The sequence below is a fragment of the Microplitis mediator genome, chromosome 3 (genome assembly GCF_029852145.1).
Source record: "Microplitis mediator isolate UGA2020A chromosome 3, iyMicMedi2.1, whole genome shotgun sequence".
NCBI classification, from domain to species: domain Eukaryota; kingdom Metazoa; phylum Arthropoda; class Insecta; order Hymenoptera; family Braconidae; genus Microplitis; species Microplitis mediator.
In genome coordinates, this window is record NC_079971.1 from 8318364 (window position 1) to 8338030 (window position 19667).

Here is a 19667-nt window from a genome sequence, read left to right on the forward strand (position 1 = left end):
TTCAATGGACTCGAAATTTCATTTGAGTTACAAGCAATTTTTCATTATAAAACCAATGGTTTTAAAAAAATGGTATATTGGGAAGTAAAAATTAATAGACGTAAATTAAAAATTGGTAGATCAAGATGAAATATTCACAATAACCGATTAAATATAGGACTCAAACAGTATATAAAATCATATAATTATACTACTTTTTCTGCTGTGAAAAAATTACTCACGAGTAGAGTAAAATATAGTCTAGCATCGGTAATATTTCAACAAAAAATATTGAAAATTACAATAAAAAATATCATTGTTTTGGAATGGTCAAGGCGTACTCGAAATGACAGTCATTTTTATCGAAAAATTCTTTCTGTAAATATAAAAAATTTATAACAATTTTTTTTTTTTAATTTTGTTTCTAAATTACGTACGTAGTAATTTTTATACGCATTAGATTATATAATATGGTTCACTACTACTATTTATCATTACCATTTCATAGATATGATGTGTAAGTTTGTAGTATGACTAATGACTTGCAATTAATGACATCTATGAAATATGCAGTCTATGCACCAATTGAACGTTGAACATCAAAGATGACAGAGTAAATTTTCATTGCATACAACATATTTACATTAAAGATAATATATATCTCTACTTGTTTATCAGTTTAACATGATGTTTTTATGTTATATGCGTCTTAAGCACCGGACTTACTGTCAGTTTGCTTATGATGTTCAACATGGAAAGTAATTTGTCAATATTAGCAACAGCTGTTGCTATTATTGTTAGTGTTTTATATATTTGGTCAAAGTATAAACTTACTTATTGGCAAAGACGTGGTGTCCCGACACTACCGACAAATATAATATTTGGTAATTTTAAAGATGCAATATTACTACGAATATCCCCTGGGTATTTATTGGGACGACTTTATAATCAAGCTAAAGGCGATCCACCTTATTTGGGTATTTATATAATGCACAAACCGTTTCTTATTTTACGTGATCCAAAAATAATAAAACAAATGATTATTAAAGATTTTAATTATTTTCAAAATCGTTATTTTTCATCGCGTAATCGTAACGATCGGTTGGGTACTGATAATCTTTTTTCGATTAATAATCCCGAATGGAAATATATAAGAACAAAATTATCACCAACATTTACAAGTGGTAAACTCAAGCAATTGTTTCATTTGATGGTTGAGACTTCAGATAATATGAAAAATTATTTAGATAGTAAATTTGTTAATAATAATGATAAAATCGAAAGTATTGAAGTTAAAAATACTTGTACGATGTATACCACAGATATTGTTGCGTCGTTGGCTTTTGGTATTAGTACCAATTCATTTAATCAACCGACTCCGGAATTTTATCTACGAAGTAAGTTTATTCACTTATAATTTTATTATCATAATATTAGTACGTATTAATTATAAAAGTTTGTTAATATAATCAATCAGATCCATAATAATTTTCTAATTTAAATCATTCATCGTTTAAAATAAAAGAGTCAATTATATAACAACTAGTAATACTCTTGTCCACTTTGCTGGGCGTCAATCAAAATTTTTGCAGTATAGATTATTTTTAACTTCCCGCTAAGAAAATTGTAAATTTTCAAAAATTCGGGAAGTTATTGGTTTCGGTCCGATTTACGAAAATCGAATTTCCATCAGATGTCGACGTTTTGAGGTCCTAGGAAGCTATTCTGACTAATTTTACGATGATGTCTGAGTGTATGTATGTATGTATGTATGTATGTATGTATGTATGTATGTACGTACGTACGTACGTATGTAAATACCTGTATCTTTTGAACGGATGAACCGATTTTGAACTTCAAGGTGTCATTCGACGCGGCTTGTCAATATCTTATAGCTGAAAGAAAATTGAGCTTGATCGGTAGGGCTCGTTCAGAGATATTCTAAAAATAAAATTTTTTCAAAAGTGTTTTTTTTGGATAATTTTCAATGTGCTCGATGGATTGATTCCGAAATGGAAGGGAAATGGACTTGGCTCTAGAGCTTTATAAGCCGCGTCGAATGCCACCTCAACCATCAAAATCGGTTCATTCGTTCAAGAGAAACCGTTGTCGAAAGAATTAAAAAAAAATTTATTTTTTATTTTTTTTGAAATATCTCAAAAACGACTCGATAAGTCGAATTCAGAATTCGATCAGCTTTAGAACTTGATAAAACGCGTCGATTGCCACCTCAACTGTCTCAATCGGTTTATTCGTTTGAGAGATATCGTTGGAGAAAAAATGGTGAAAAACGTTTTTTTTCGAAAACAACAGCATACAAACGTATTTTCGAGCTCGAAATTGTATTCACAATAATGTTTTCGAGGTTCTTGAGCTTGAAAACAGCGGGAAGTTTTGGGGCTGGCCCGCAGGGTCAACTGATTTTTTTTAAATGAAGTCAGCGGTTTATTTTTGAAACATAAAGAGAACAAAATGAGAAATAAACCTTAAAATAAATTATTCATTTATTTTTAATTTAAATATAATTTAAATTATTATTTTCATTTTTTAAATTTATCAATAGTGTCAAAAAATTTGCTTGAAAAAGAGTTTGCTACGTCGAACTTCAAAATGTAAAACAATGATTAATTTTTTACAAACTATTATAGAAGTTCTGACAATAGAAAAAAATAAACGATTTTTTTAACTGTTTTTTGAATCTTTTATTATGAATAGTTTTTTTACACGGAAAAAAATCTGTCTATCGGTTGACTCTGAGGGCCAGCCCCAAAACTTCCCGCTGTTTTCGAACTCCTTGAGCTCTAAAACATTGTTGTAAATAAATTTTCGAACTCTTCAATCTCGAAAATACTTTTGTATGCCATTGTTTTCGAAAAAAACCACTTTTTAGCATTTCTTTCTCTCACGATATCTCAGGAACGAATTGACCGATTTTGATGGTTGAGGCGGCAATCGGCGTATATTATTAAGTTCTAGAGCTGCTAAAATTTTAAAATTGTTTAGTTGAGTTACTTCAAATATATTCGCAAAAAACTGTTTTTTATCGTTTCTTTTTCCCGCGATATCTATTAGACAAATGACTTGATTTTGATGATCAAGGTGGCAATCGACGCATTGTAATAAATTCTAAAGCTGATCAAATTTTGGAATTATTTAGTTCAGTTGTTTCACAGATATTCGCAAAAAATCGTTTTTTACCATTTCTTTCTCCCGCAATCTCTCGGACGAATTATCCGATTGAGATGGCTAAGGTGGCAATCGCGTTTTATCAAATTCTAGAGCTGATTAGATTTTGAAGTCGATCGTTTAAGTCGTTTCTGAGAAATCACTAAAAACCTAAAAAAAAATTTTTTTTTTATATTTCGCCAATATTTTCGAGTCTACTTGATCAAATAATTTGAAATTTTCAGGAAAGTTGACGGCCAACAAGCTCTTTCGATTGTTACTTAACCATCCAAATCGGTTTATTAGTTAGAAAGTTACAAAGAGTTTGCACACACACACACACACGCGCGTGCACACACACATACATACACTCGGACATCATTCTGAAAATAGTCAGAATAGCTTCCGAGGACTTCAAAACGTCGACATCTGATGAAAACTCGATTTTCGAAAATCGGGGTGAAAACAATAACTTCCCGAATTTTTGAAAATTTACAATTTTATTAGCGGGAAGTAAAAGATATATTATTAATTTTTTTACAGGTCGCGAACAACAAAACTTTAATATAGGATTCGCTATAAGAATTTTTTGTGCATTTTTTTTCCCAATATTTTCAAGTTTATTTAGTAATTCATTTTTCGGTAAAAATACCGATTACTTCCGTCAAGTATTTTGGAGTTCAATGAACGCACGTGAGCAATCAAAAATCGAAAGAGGTGACGTTATTGATTCATTATTGAAGTTAAAAAATGAAAAACAAGATTCACAATTCCGTAAGTTCAATAATAATATCAATAATCTATTAAACGAATAATTAATTTATAATTATTTTTTATATATTTATTAACAGGATTTGAAGGTGATAGTTTAGTAGCACAATCAGCAATATTTTTTATCGCCGGTTTAGAGTCGAGTTCCGTTACAATCTCATTTGCATTATGGGAATTAGCTAAGCAACCAGATCTTCAAGAACACACGCGCAAAGAAATAAAAGATAATTTAGAAAAATTTGGAGGACTAACATATGATTCAATACAAAATATGAAATATCTCATGCAAGTTATTAATGAAACTCTACGTTTGTATCCACCAGCACCCATTATTGATCGTGTGGCCAGTGAAGATTACAAAGTATTTGACTATTTAATTATTAAAATAAAACAATTGCTTGATAATTATCGAAATTGATAAATAAAATTAACTTTAATAGATTCCTGGCTCGGATGTTATAATTGAAAAAGGAACTGCTGTTTACATACCACTACCAGGTATTCATAGGAATCCAAAATATCATCCCAATCCTGACCATTTTGATCCAGATCGTTTCAGTGATGAAAGAAAAAATGATATGGAACCTTGTACTTTCATGCCTTTTGGTGAAGGCCCACGAATTTGTATCGGTAATCAAATAATTTAACTAACGATCCACCGTACATCAGCACTGGTGGTTCAATGGTAGAATGCTCGCCTGCCACGCGGGCGATCCGGGTTCGATTCCCGGCTAGTGCAAAATTTTTTTTTTTTTTCAAGCGTACTTTCATTTTAGTAAAGGTAAAAGCATCTATCATTAACAGGGCTCCTATTATTTTAATTAATTTATCATTAATTTCGCCATAATAATATATTACATACCTAAGCTAGTGAAATAATAAAAGTCTCAGATCACATGTATCTGTTGGCGGAGGCTGACAAACATGTGGTTTGAGGCTTTCTTTTTTACTGGTGAAGGTGCGTATACTATTTTTCTTCTCGACAGAGCCGGAAAGTTGCAACTTCGATCAGGGCAGCGGCCTGAAAGTTGCCACTTTCTGGCCGGAGAACAGAAAATATTATTAAAATTTCAATGGAAAATAAAAAATACCAATACTAGCATATCTTTTTTTTAAACATAGAGATTTTTATGAAGTTGTCACATAATTTTTTTTTTAGCGCGTCAAGAAACATTTGATGATCTTCAACCAATTTTAATACAAATCGCATTTGTTATTCAACCTTAGTATAATATTTACAAGACTCTTTCACTAGTTTAACTTCTCCCTCCGAACAGTCATTCACAACCGATAGTTTTTTGACGAACCCTAATGCAGTCCTATAGCTTTTATTTTCAGCCCATTCAGAAGGATGAATTTCTAAAAATTCTGTTTGTAACTCATATGTTTCAAAAAATTTGATTGATTCGGCGGTTACAAAAAATCGATATCATTATAAATCGTTGATACTCTTGCAGTGAAAGTAGGGCTGTACAATTTAGCCGGCTAAAAAACTTAGCTAAGTCGATTAGCTAACTAACCGATCAGCTTGGCTAATTTAACCGGTTAACTAAATTAGCTTAGCTAATTAGCTGGCGGATTAACCGTTTAATCTAGCTTAGCTCAGCTAATCAGCTAACAGCTAACCGGGTAAATGGCTAATTTTTTTTTAAGCTATTTAATGATTTTTTATTAACATACAGGTTCAAAAAATAATATTAATGTTTTTTTTTTTTACATATAAAATGACAATAGAATAATTTATTAGTTTAATTAATATTTTACAATTTTTTATTTATAAAAATGGCTTTTAAATTAATTGCTAAATTTTTTTCTATGATATCTCTATTTTGGTAGAGGAAAATTAATAAATTTGTGTTTTCGGGAAGCAAGCAGTTCCGTTTAGAACTTATAATATTTCCGACTGTGGAAAAAACCTTTTCAGAGGGTGTGCTTGATGCTGAAACAGCTAAAAATTTTTTCGACAGTCTAGCCAGTAGAAGAAACTTACACGGAAAAAAATTTTTTGTAACCGCAAGATAAGATAACTTACAGTAACAAATTTCTGCCTTAATATACAGATAACGAAGCATTCGTTATGACTACAACGTTTTTGTAACGCTAGCAAATCGTTTGTGGCGCCTAGCAATGGTTTGTAACTGCAGCAAAACTGTTGTGTTGCAGTAAAAAAAGTGATTTGTTGAAATAAAAAAATGAATTTGTAGCACTGACAAAATTTTTGTCCCCACAAGCTAAGATTACTTAGAGTAACAAATGCTTGCTTTGAAATACGATGATATTGATATCATTTGTACTCATAACAAATAGGCTTCTTAATTACGACACAATTTCATTTGTTATTATAACAAATTGATTTGTTACTGTAAGCTAATCATGTTTGTCAGTATAACAAAATTTTTCGTTATCCCGTCTTTTGTTATAAAAACGAAACTCTTTTTTCCCGTGTAAGGCGTTTTGAATGCCACCAATGAAGACGATAATCATCATGAAGAATATTTGGCTCCATTTTGAAGCTATTGATTTCTCTTTCATATACATCATTTTGGTGATTTGAATTATCGCTTTCAAAGCTTACCATTCTCTCAAAACTTTGAAATATGGCTACCTCACAATTGAAAAGATAATCCAAGTCCTTTTCTCTTTTGTTTTTATTGGTAACTACTGATGTCTCTTCAAAATTTCCGTTGATCATAATCTTTAAAAGGTAGCCATATCTCAAAGTTTTAAATAGCTTAAAAAAAAATTAGTCGGTTAGTCGTTAGCTGAGCTAAGCTAGATTAAACGGTTAAACCGCCAGCTAATTTATTTAACCGGTTAAATTAGCCAAGCTGATCGGTTAGTTAGCTAATTAACTTAGCTAACTTTTTTAGCCAGCTTAACCGGCTAAATTGTACAGCCCTAATTAAAAGCGTTTTACGCTACATTTTTCACTTGTATAATCCAGGTCTTCGTCCTCCGGAGAAGCATCAATTGTAATCTTTTATTTTTCCGTATGCAACTTACTCACAATTTTTAATTTTGATTCTAATGAAACATAATCATCAAAAATTGTCATAATCGATAACTCTGGTGATAAGTACCATAGATAATTCATGAATCTAGTTTGAATTTAAGACTATAATTATTAAAAACTATAGAGTTTATCAAAATTTTTACCAATTAAAATCAAAATCTTTCAACAATATGACCAAAATATCTTGCGTATTCCAAAATTTAAAGAATGCTAAAAACTTACAATTCAAGAATAACAAAAATTTGATGTAACTGACTTTTTAGGGTCATGACAGTGCGGCCAGATCGTGGGATATTTTTACCCCCTCCTGGCATTAAACTCTATGCTATTTCACCCCGGAAAGGGGTAAAAATATTCTACGATCTGGCAGCATTGCCAGAAAATGGCAACTTTCAGACCGCTGCCCTGATCGAAGTTGCAACTTTCCGGCTCCGTCGAGCAGAAAAATAGTATACAAACCTTAGCCAGTAAAAAAGAAAGTCTCAAACCACATGAATGAATTAACAAAAATAATCAGAGCCCTGTGAATAATAGATGCTTTTACCTTTACAAAAATAAAAGTACGTTTGAAAAAAAAAAAAAAAATTTTGCACTAGCCGGGAATCGAACCCGGATCGCCCGCGTGGCAGGCGAGCATTCTACCATTGAACCACCAGTGCTGATGTATGGTAAAACCGTGACAGTCACGGTTACCCTGGAATATTTTTGAAAAATAGAGCTATCTAGAATATAAATTATAACACTTTTCACATTTTTGAATCATTTAACCACGATAAGAATGGAAAAACCATGGAATTGACTAGAACTTTGATTTTAACCTCAAATAACTTTTGAACCAGTAAAGTTAGCAAAAAATTACAAGAGACCTGTCTTGTAGAACGTTAAATTTGCCACAAGAATATTCATGTGTCGATATAATCCGTTTATTAGTTCATGACTTAAAAACATTCTCAAGTAATAACAGAACTTTTCCCATGTTATTTTTATTTAAAACTTTGGCTGTCGTGGGGGCCGGATTAATTATAAAATTAAGAGCTGCAATTTGGCACGAATTTTTTTTCGATATATTTGGAACCTATTCAGGACTATCCCAAAAAAAATTCGAATATACCCTAACTAAGGACCGCCTTAATATATATATTAACATATATATTTTAATAAATTTCAGCTTTTTTAGATAGTTTAACACTGTTGAAGTATATATGGGATTGTTCAGGCATTCCTTGATGTTCTTTGACAAGTTTTTCCTCTGCAGTTCCGTGCCCTTACAATCAATAAGTGTGTTTGATCGAAAGACGTTTTCCACACATACAATTATTAAGCAATGATTTTGTAATTACGTGAATATAACTCAAAGATGAGTGACCGATTGTGAGTCTTGTGAAGACACATTGCAGTTTTCGGTTGCATATTTTGGGTACTGTTTATTTTTTTTAACTTCCCGCTAAGAAAATCGACGATTTTCGAAAAATTGGGAAGTTATTGTTTTCACCCCGATTTACGAAAATCGAAATTTCATCAGATGTCGACGTTTTGAGGTCCTAGGAAGCTATTCTGACTATTTTCAGAATGATGTGTGTGTGTGTGTGTGTGTGTGTGTGTGTGTGTGTGTGTGTGTGTGTGCGCGTGTGTGTGTGTGTGTGTGTGTGCGTGTGCGTGTGCGTGTGCGTGTGCGTGTGCGTGTGCGTGTGCGTGTGCGTGTGCGTGTGTGTGTGTGTGTGTGTGTGTGTGTGTGTGTGTGTGTGTGTGTGTGCGTGTGCGTGTGTGTGTGTGTGTGTGTGTGTGTGTGTGTGTGTGTGTGTGTGTGTGTGTGTGTGTGTGTGTGTGTGTGTGTGTGTGTGTGTGTGTGTGACCGGTCTATAACTTTTTTGCTAATGAACCGATTTAGATGGTTAAGGCGGCAATCGAAAGAGCTTGTTGGCCATCAACTTTTCTGAAAGTTTCAGATCATTTGATGGAGTAGACTCGAAAATATTGGCGAATTACGAAAAAAAAAATTTTTTTTTTTAGTTTTTTATTGATTTCTCAGACACGACTCCTACGATCAACTTCAAAATCTAATCAGCTCTGAAACTTAATAAAACGCGTCGATTGCCGCCTTAGCCATCTCAATCGGTCAATTCGTTCCTGAGATATCGTGGGAGAAAGAAATGCTAAAATCGGTTTTTTTCGAAAACAATAGCACACAAAAGTATTTTCGAGCACGAAGAGCTTGAAAATGTATCCACAACAATGTTTTCGAGCTCCTTGAGCTCGAAAACAGCGGGAAGTTTTGGGGCTGACCCGCAGGGTCAACCGATAGACAGATTTTTTTTTTTATAAATTATTACTATAATTTATAGTCACAGATGATCTTGGGATTTAATTAAGATACGAATTTGATTCACATTGGTATTTACACAAAAAACAATATTAAAGCATTCTACGTGAGCGATAAATGATGCTAGTCGCGATTCTTTTGAATTATATACTTTTTTAGTTTTCATGCAGTAGATGTTTGGTTGTATATTTAAGAATTAACTCTTATTAAAATATATTGATAGCTGACTAATAACGAGTCGAATGATAAGAAATAATAAACATATCGTATATTAATATGATAAATAAATAAATATTAAATCTCATATGATATGTTTCTTGATTATTATCTGCACAAAACATACATATTTTACAAAAACTAATCCAAATTACCAATTTTCACTTCTTTTGGCTGTCTCTTGATCTTCTTCCAAAATATTCCCGAAGATCGAAAGAAAATCGAGGGTATACTGTAATAAGTATCAATAATAGATACATAGGATTTCTTTAGCGCCCTAAAAAGTATGCCCTAACTGTACTTCTTTGAATAAAGTCGTTAAGGCCATTCTCAGATAGTGCCCCCCTCCCCACCTCCCCTACTTCTTAAAAATGTGAAATGAATTTCAACTGTCATAACTGTATTAAAATTTTATTAATTAATTAAAAAAAAAATTAAAACATTAATTGAATAAAGGACAACGTAGTTGTATATTCGCTGATAAAAATTAAAAAAAAAAATTACTTTCAGCTGATATCAATTGGGAGTTACACAAATATGTTAAATAAATTTCAGTAAAGTAAAATTGCCATGTCAATGTTGACTTTATATGATGTAATAAATTCTTTTTTTTTATCGATTTAAATACTTTTAAAACGATAAAAATCAGTCGTATACTCTTCGTCGTTACGATAATTGGGACATTTACCTTAGTATTTAATACTGGATTTGGCTAAAATAATAAAATTGCAACTATGTTTCTTATAATTTAAATAATAGATGCTTTTTATCTTATTTGGTTATTATTTTATTGCAAATTCAAGCGCGAACGCGCTGTGTGTGCCTTACGATCGAAATTATTTTTTCGACTAATTCACTCATGTTAAATCATCTCTGCACTCTTCTAATTTAACTGAATATGATTAAATTGTATACTATGACAAAGACTAGTTAAGGAATAATTTCGACCGAGTACTAAACGATTCATTATTTCATTGATTTAAAATAAATTATTTAAATCCAAAAAACTAGGGCTCGCAATTGTCCTGTACAAATCTTCGGAACCCCGATAACTCTCGAAAAATATAATAAATTAGCCTAATTTAGTTGCCATTTTTAGATAGATTTTTTTAAAAATCTAACTATTGTATTTGTCCTCATGGTCGATTTTTCAAGGGATTTCGTCGTAAACTATCATAATAAGTTGAGTAGAGTTCAAAAATACCATTCGTCAAAAAATTTATATATGTATATATATATATATATATGTATATGAGGCATTCCACGCCAAATCGGACGCTTTCAAAAATTGATTTTTCCGATTCCCTTAATTTTTTTGTATTTTTTAGTCCTCAAAAGAGGCTTCCTGGTAAATTTTGAGATTTTTTTGATCAATGGTTCAAAAAATATTAAATTTTCAAAAAAACCGCTTTTGAATGGTTTTTTGATTATAACTTTCGTAATAATGGTCGAAATTCAATGGTTTTTTTTCAAAATTTTCTTTTTTAGATGGCCTTTATAGAAAAAAAATGTTGGAAAATCCAAAAGTGCACACCTCAATCGCTCAATTTATTTTTAATCATTACTTTTATTATTATATAATATTAATAGATTTTTTTTTTTTATTATGAACTTTTATTCAACTTACAAATTATCAATTTGATTTTTTTATTTTTATTTCTTATTTTCAGTTTAATAATTTTTTACTAACATTTTTTTCTAAATGTCCCGCCTTGTTTTGTCTTAAATGTCGCTTTTTTTTTTTCAAACATATTGATACGCTAGTGCTGTCACCAGTAGTTGATAGAGAGAAACAATGAAAAAAATAATAACAACAGTAAAAATAGCAGCTAAATTTTTCACGAATAATCAGTTTTTACGTTTTTTATTAATTACACCAAAACAAAAAGGATTCAAATAGTAATTTTTGAAAGGGTTCTTGTGATCAGAAATACACAGATAATAAAAAAAAACTAAGTCGATAAGTCTTGTTTTTCGAAAGTTATCGTGTTTAGACGAGTCCGAACACCACAATTGACGCACTGAGGGCTTCGGACTAAATCATTGTTTTTTAATTAATCACATTATTAATCAAATAAGGATTGCATTGAAAAATGTTCCTTAATAAATTTCCTTTAAAATGGTATATATCATTAACAACTTTGGTGTACTATAAAGAAAGTAGAGAGGATTTAAAGTCAGTGAAAGGGCCGAGAGTAAGAGAGTGACAGTAAAGCACACCTAACGCTTTCGCGATTGAGGTGTGCAATACAAAACAAATATACGAAATGTTTTTAATCGAGATATTTGAATTTTAAGTTTTCAACCGTGTTTTTAAAAAAAGGTGTATCCTTCGATTTTCTTGAAAATTTTCTATCTTAAACTTCTATCCATTTTGCAACTTTTAAGCCCGGTCCGGTAGTGGGCCTTCCATAATTACTATTTTATTTAGATTTTTGAAAATTGAAAAAATTTTTTTTTCGCTATAAATTATTATCAATACCGATTTTTGACATTGTACACTTGTTTTTCTTGCATATTATAAATTGATTTCGATATTTTTTTGTTCTGAGTAGGGATTTAAAAGCAGTAAGTAAAAGTTAATGCTATTTATAAGCAGTTATAATAAATGTTTTTATTTATAAAGAAGCAACTATCTCGAAGCAAAACAAACATTAGATTTGCTATGCAATAAAGCTAAGACCATTACAGGAGCTCAAAAATTCCATATAATTCTTCGAAAAAGCGACGGAGCTATATTTGCTAATGAGTACTCTAGTTTATAAAACAATCGGTAATGTAAAATTTTCGAAAGAACACGAAAATAATTAATAACGTTTGTAATACAGTTTCGTAGCTTTTTCGAATAGTTATATGGAATTTATGAGCTCCTGTAATGGTCTTAGCTGTATTGTATAGCAAAACCAATGTTTCTTTTGCTTCGAAATAGTTGCTTCTTTATAAATAAAAACATTTATTATAACTGCTTATAAATAGCATTAACTTTTACTTACTGCTTTTAAATCCCTACTCAGAACAAAAAAATATCGAAATCAATTTATAATATGCAAGAAAAACAAGTGTACAATGTCAAAAATCGGTATTGATAATAATTTATAGCGAAAAAAAAATTTTTTCAATTTTCAAAAATCTAAATAAAATAGTAATTATGGAAGGCCCACTACCGGACCGGGCTTAAAAGTTGCAAAATGGATAGAAGTTTAAGATAGAAAATTTTCAAGAAAATCGAAGGATACACCTTTTTTTAAAAACACGGTTGAAAACTTAAAATTCAAATATCTCGATTAAAAACATTTCGTATATTTGTTTTGTATTTTTTTCTATAAAGGCCATCTAAAAAAGAAAATTTTGAAAAAAAAAACCATTGAATTTCGACCATTATTACGAAAGTTATGATCAAAAAACCATTCAAAAGCGGTTTTTTTGAAAATTTAATATTTTTTGAACCATTGATCAAAAAAATCTCAAAATTTACCAGGAAGCCTCTTTTGAGGACTAAAAAATACAAAAAAATTAAGGGAATCGGAAAAATCAATTTTTGAAACCGTCCGATTTGGCGTGGAATGCCCCATATATATATTTATATACATATATATATATATATATATATATATATATATATATGTAATAAAACGGACTTTTGAGGACACGATTGCGTCTACATTTCTTATCCGATCTTAATGAAATTTTTCACACTTATTTCATGTGTAATTACCACGGTTAATTTCGAAGATGGGCCGAATCGGTCGATTAGTTTAGAAGTTATGGCTGTTTGAAATTTTTACGATTTTTCGGAAAAATCAGTTTTCAATCACTTTTAAAGTCCATATAACTTTAAAACTAAAATTCATAGAGAATTTCTGTAAAAAGTATTTTAAAGCTTGACTAATAAGCTTTAATTGATGACCTTAAACGTTACATTTTGACCATCTCTTCCAATAATTTGATAGCCTTAAAAATTTTAATGGAATCAAAAAGTGTCGAAAATATGGTTTTTATTCCACATAACTTATGCTTGTCCCATTATAATCCAGTTTCGTCAGCTGTATTTTATTTTGCACAAAATAACCTGTAAATTTCACTGATATTTTGTATTTTAAAAGTAGTTCTTTTATTATTTATGATGTATCAAATGTACCCTAATCTCTGTGATTATCACTGGTCTTGTCATTACGATAGCACCCACAGTTCTTATCGGATCTTAATGAAATTTTTTACACTTATTCTATAGCAGATTATCTTGATCAAATTCGAAAATGAGCTAAATCAGTCAATTAGTTTTGAAGTAATAGTTGTTTGAAATTTTCACGATTTTTCGAAAAAATCAGTTTTTATTCACTGTTGAAGTTCATATAACATTAAAACTAAAACTGATAGACAATTTCAGTAAAAAGTATCATAAAGCTTGTTTAGTAAGCTTTAATATTTGACCTTAAACTTTATGTTTTGACCATTTCTTCCAATAATTTGATGGCCCTGAAAATTCTAATGGAATCAACAAATGTTGCAAATATGGTGTTCATTCTACATAACTTATGCATTTCCCATTATATTACAATTTGGTCAGTTGAATTTTATTGTGAACAAAATAACCTGAAAATTTCCGAATATTTTATATTTTAAAAGTATTTCTTTAATTATTTATGATGTATCAAATGTACCTCTAATCCCTATGATTATCACTGGTCTTGCCATCGTAATGGCGATTACAATTATGATCTCATATTAATTAAATTTTCTATACTTTGTTTACGTGAAAGTTAGTTTAATACATTACCTATATAATGTTTTGTCAAATCAACTATCTGAAGTTCTCTATCGAAAATAGTCGTTGTCTTTTTTTACCCTCACTCTAAGAAAACGAGCCTAATATCATATCATGTCTATACACTAACATGTATCACAAGATATGTTGTATGTAACTTTTTATATAGATTAATTGGAAAATCTACCTTCCATTTCAGCTGCCGAATGGCCTTTTTTATTTTTATTATTATTATTTTTTCTTTTTTTCCCTCTACCAATTACTGGCAGCAGCACTAGTGTGACAATAGAATTCAAAAAATAAAGCGACATCTAGGAAAAAAGGCGGAATATTTAAAAAAAAATTCAAATAATAAAAATTAAACTAAAAGAAAAACTAAAATAATATTATAATCAAAGTAATAATAAAAAAATAAAATATTAATAACTATGATGAGTGATTGAGGTGCAGACTTTTGGATTTTCCAACATTTTTTTTTTGTAAACATTAAATAATATTATATCATTTCAGCTTTACGTGTTGGAATGCTACAAACAGCCGTTGGTTTAGTGAGAATCCTTCAAGATTATCAAGTAACTGTTAATCCAAAATATAAAACAGAAATAAATACTCGTAATATATTTACGACCCCAGCTAATGGTATTCATTTATATTTCAAAAAAATAAATTCTTAATTATGTAGTAATAATTTATTAAAAATATATAATTGTAACTGTTTATCTTAAACACAATAATTGATGTTGTTATTAAACCAATAATTTTTATTTCATCATTTAAAGAAATATTTTTATCATTATAGATGTAATAATAAATTTTACAAAAACATCTCCCTTCAATAATATATAAATATATAGATAAAAAAAAAAAAAAAAAAAATCCAATTGAATTATTTGGGAAACAAAGTAAGATATTTTTTGAATTCCGCGATAACGTGCTCGCGTGGATTCAAAGCATCCGTGGAAGTTAGGAATGAATTTAAATAAGGAGGTAAAAAACACAATATTCCTTTGCTAGCTAACATCGCCCAATCTATAGTCTGTGTAACTTTGTTAATCTGTATAAAACAATGAGTTATTTTTTTACCTTTAGGACTGTCGTAGGGATGTTTAGCTTGAACAACAATACCGCCACCTGCATTAATAAGTCTCTCGAACTGCGGATATTTTTCTTTTGGGACAATTAATATTGCTACCATATTTTCAAATGCACCGCTATTTTTATTACTCAATTTAATACGCCACCGGTAAGCGGCTTTCGCTAATTCAATCTCTTGAGCTGTCGTTAATTCTTTCATTTTATCACATCGCGAATTACCCCACTCGTAATCCTCTTCATCAACAAATTCACCAGCGTTTTCACAAGCGCGTATGTATGAACAGTGTAGTACCCATTTACCAGAAGCAATACTGCCAAGCATTTTTTCATTTCTCGACGGTCTGATACACAAAAGATGGGTCGCAGTTGGATCAAAATTTGCATCTGTTGATATTTCACCACCCAATTGTCTTATAGCTTCTTCATAACTCGGCCTGTCCTTCAATCCCGACAGCATAAATTTACGCTTTGGTGTTTCTCGAATACTAATTTCTAATCTTGATGGCTCCAAGGAGCTTTCAGGTGTTTGTAAACTATTTCCCAATAATTTTGATGACATACGTGGCGGATTTGGATCCTCCCAGCCAACGCTTTCTGGTTGAGTATCTGGTACTAAATAATTATTGCGCTCTTTAGGATCATCATAAATTTTGTTATCACCATTAAGTGAGAATCTCGATTCCGCAGAGCTTGTACGGGCAGAATTAAGTAATTTATTCATGTGTTCGAGCTGCTCGTTAATTGGATTATTTTCATTTTCTAATTCATTAGCAAATAATTGTCTTGGTACTGGTTCATCTGGTTCTGCATTATTTTCTTCTTCATAACTCATGTGAGTATGATCTTCATTAATACTTTGATGCGAAGAATTTATTCTTTGATGCGATAAATCAGTTGCTTGATGCGGTGAATCTACTGAAGCTTGATCAGGTGTACTTTGATCTAGTGGCTGTTGATTTTTATCACCACCTGGTTTTTTCATCGCTGACCACATTTGTTTTTTTAGTTCCGACAATGGAGTACTGGGTGCTCGTTGTCGTGGTTGAGGAGCTTCAACTTTATCAGGCAGACTGTCAATCCACTTGGCACAAGCTTTTCTTAAATTCGGTGATGGGTTTGTTCTAAATATTTGACCGTACGGCGTTTCCGGTGTATTGACATGAAAAGGTGACTGTGGTGTGTTTTGATGACCGCTTAAATTCAATCGCTTGTTTATCAACGGAGTTTCAACACCCGGTGTCTGAGTTAAACGACGTTTTGGTGTAAGGACTTGTCGAACAGCTGGTGTTGAGGGTGGTCCCATTGATTCATTAATCTGATTAGCTGATGATTGGCTTGTAGATTTCTGGTTATTAGATCTCTCTGGTGCCATTGTTTCACCAACCAAATATGGTGTTTCATCAACAAGCGTAAGTCTTTCACCACAGGCACGCAACCAATCAGCTGTAACTGCTGGTAGTTTCCATTTAACAGCAGCATTATATTTATTACCTGACGGTTCTAAACAAATTAAATGCGTTGCCGCGTATTGATCTTTTTCAATATTTGTTTTACGGGCAAATGTGTCTTGATAATTAGCACCCAAAGCTATTGCTAATTGTTGTAAATAATATCTTTCAGAGCTGCTGTATGAACTGGTAGCGACTACACATTCTGACAGTGGTTTTGCACTATCGGGAATGGATAACGCTCGGTGATAATACATAATATCAACAACTTTTTCCATTTCAATACACTCTTCGATGAATAAAGGTGTCACTATTTCACCCACAGTGTGTTTTAACGCTGCTCCGGTAACTGGAACAACTGCATAATCAGGAATACCTTTAAATGAATTAGTAACTATTTTTCCACCTACAGCTTCAATAGTACTGCTCATTTGCAAATACTCTTCGTCATCTAATCCAATCAACAAAAATTTTAAATCGTCGAATATTTGGTCAGGCACCGTTGACTGAGTCGGCTGATTACTTTCACCTGTCTGATTGATATAACGTTGTGAAGTCCGTGTTATTGAAGTATTTGACTCAGAATTACTTTTTTTTTCACTCGATATTTTACTTCTACTGAGATTTGATACTTTAGGATCACTATTGGACCTTTCATTGCTGAATGACGGCACCTCTGATGTAATTTTATCATTAGTTTTATTTAAATATTGCTGTACAATATCCGGTTCATCGTTTTCCGGTTTATCAAAACTAAACTGCGGTACTGGTGGCCTGCGTGGTTTTTGAAGCATCTGAATACTTTTTTTACTCAATGGTGAGGCTGGTTCTGTAGTTTTAGTTGTCGTGATTTGTTTGTCAACACGATGAGCATCTTCAGAAGCTGGTTTTTTAAATTTTATACTTTCTTGTAGCCAACTAACAGTAACTATATGTAAATTTAAACCTTTTGATTTTATTAATTTTAATTCTTGTGCAGCTTTACTTTTATCACCAACAATAACGTGAGACAAAGCGTCCGATAAATCGTCAAATCTCGTAGCACTTCCTGCATTCAAAATCTTAATTACTTTGTCACGGTGATGAGTAGCGAAGCCGGCGAGATAAATATTACAACCGTCAAGAAACGGACCAGCTTTCTTAGCTTCTTTTATGTCTAAACTCTCTAAAATTCCTACATAACTAGGCACATTAGGCTCCGCAGTCTCTGACATTGTGCTCATCATTGACTGTATAGTGTCATCAATAAAATTACGAGTTGAATGAGGAATAACACTCATGCCCGAACAATCAAATGATGCTTGAGCAGCCTGCGTTGATCCTGATTCTGGTGTTGAGCATTTTAATGTCCCTTTAGGTGTAATTAAATAATCGTTAAATGGTAATGCGTATCCAGCTTCCACACTCTTAACCACCCAATCCCGTTTAATGCACGGCAAATTATGAGTCATTGCGTACTTTATTTTATCGCTATTTGTCGAATACTCATTTGTTATCACTGCTGTTACTTTGGTGCCATCCAACGGACCCATGAACTCACCACCATTAGACATTATCAATTGTTTTATTGTTTCTTTATCACGTTTACCAATGTTTGATGCTGTGACAACGATGTTTAAAAATACCGGACACTTGTATCTATCAAAACGTGAATCAGTAGCTGATATAAATGTCTTCAAGTTTTCCTGCCACACTTTTTTAATCCAATCGTAAGTATATACAGGAATATTTGTTGAACAGGCAATCTCAAATTTTGTTGATGTTGCTGACTGTGCTACCAAATGTGTCACACAGCCACGTAAATCTTTGTAATAAACACCTCCCATGTACTCGACGTACATTTGAATGTCTTTTTTTATATCTGCTGGGAAACCTGATGCAGTTATTCCTAAACCTTGCATTGAAGTTGTATAAATAGGACTTGTACCTTCGGGTATTGGTTCACAAGTCAAAAAACAACGAAGTAAACATGGTGGTCCAACGATTCTACTAAAAATCATTTAAAATATAATTATTTTAGCATAACTATGGTTTTATTTTAGTATAATTTTAACAAAACTTACAAGCACCTGAATTGTTGTAAATGTTTTAAAATATCTCCAGAAAAGTTCTCTAGTACAAATATATCAGTCTTAGTGGGTTTCATGATTTTACATTCATCTTCGGTTATCCATCGTGGTAACAGGTCATTGTCTTGACATTTCTAACCAACAAAAAATAAAATAATACAATCAATTTTCAATTATTTATACTTTTAAAATTTATTTTATTAATTAACTTACGTTAAATGCATCCCACATGTCATCAGAACAATTTTGTTCACTTTTATGTTTAGAAAATATCACGAAATAAATATTTAAAGAATCCAATTGACTGTATTGACTTGTCATTTTATTTAAATGTTATTTTATACAATAATTTAACACTTTTTAATACCAATAATTAAATTTTATCTTGTGTATATAATTTACTTGGTATGAAAAATAGATAAAAAAAATTTTTCTTATAATTATTTATTAGTAATAATAATAACTGACGATATATTCGCGCGTTTTTACAGCTGACACAAGTCGCCATTTTAAACCGCTAACTTTTTGTGTTTAAATTTTCTTCGCAGCGCCGCCAGTTGAACTAATTTTTAAATTTTGCGGGTTTTATTATCATTGGCCCGGGGAATTCAAACGACCAATAAACATGAGTGCAGCCATTATTAAAAATTGTTTATCATTTTATAACGCAATTGCTGTTAATTATTAAACTGTAGTTATTGGGAATCGTGTTTCTAATAATTTTTATTCACTTTAGCTCATTTATTAATTAATGAGTGTGAATGGAGCAGAAATCAGACGAATTTACAATTATTAATAAATAGACTAAATAATTAATCAAATTAAA

General features: G+C 31.2%; 2 protein-coding genes and 2 non-coding genes across 7 annotated transcripts; 2 read left to right on the forward strand and 2 right to left on the reverse strand.

The window, feature by feature from the left end:
* The first annotated feature begins 679 nt into the window (after nucleotides 1-679).
* LOC130664578 (cytochrome P450 6k1-like) lies at nucleotides 680-14906 on the forward strand. The gene is made up of 5 exons (XM_057464549.1): nucleotides 680-1376; nucleotides 3688-3918; nucleotides 3996-4276; nucleotides 4356-4545; nucleotides 14740-14906. Exons 1-5 carry the CDS (start codon nucleotides 719-721, stop codon nucleotides 14901-14903), a joined length of 1524 nt encoding a protein of 507 aa, XP_057320532.1. The 5' UTR covers nucleotides 680-718; the 3' UTR covers nucleotides 14904-14906.
* Trnag-gcc (transfer RNA glycine (anticodon GCC)) lies at nucleotides 4584-4654 on the forward strand. Its single transcript has one exon. It is a non-coding gene; the product is annotated as a tRNA-Gly (tRNA).
* Nucleotides 7517-7587, reverse strand: Trnag-gcc (transfer RNA glycine (anticodon GCC)). The gene has a single exon. It is a non-coding gene; the product is annotated as a tRNA-Gly (tRNA).
* On the reverse strand, nucleotides 14734-19457 carry LOC130664577 (DNA topoisomerase 2-binding protein 1-A). 4 transcript variants are annotated; one of them, XM_057464548.1, is made up of 3 exons: nucleotides 19055-19457; nucleotides 18842-18975; nucleotides 14734-18758 (listed from the first exon to the last, which is right to left on the reverse strand). In XM_057464548.1, the coding sequence occupies exons 1-3, from the start codon at nucleotides 19160-19162 to the stop codon at nucleotides 15116-15118; spliced, it is 3885 nt and encodes a 1294-aa protein (XP_057320531.1). In that variant the 5' UTR covers nucleotides 19163-19457; the 3' UTR covers nucleotides 14734-15115. The 4 variants fall into 4 exon arrangements, with proteins under 4 accessions (XP_057320531.1, XP_057320529.1, XP_057320530.1 ...); XM_057464546.1 differs by having other exon boundaries at nucleotides 18836-18975; XM_057464547.1 differs by having other exon boundaries at nucleotides 14734-18761; nucleotides 19055-19456.
* Nucleotides 19458-19667: the final 210 nt, after the last annotated feature.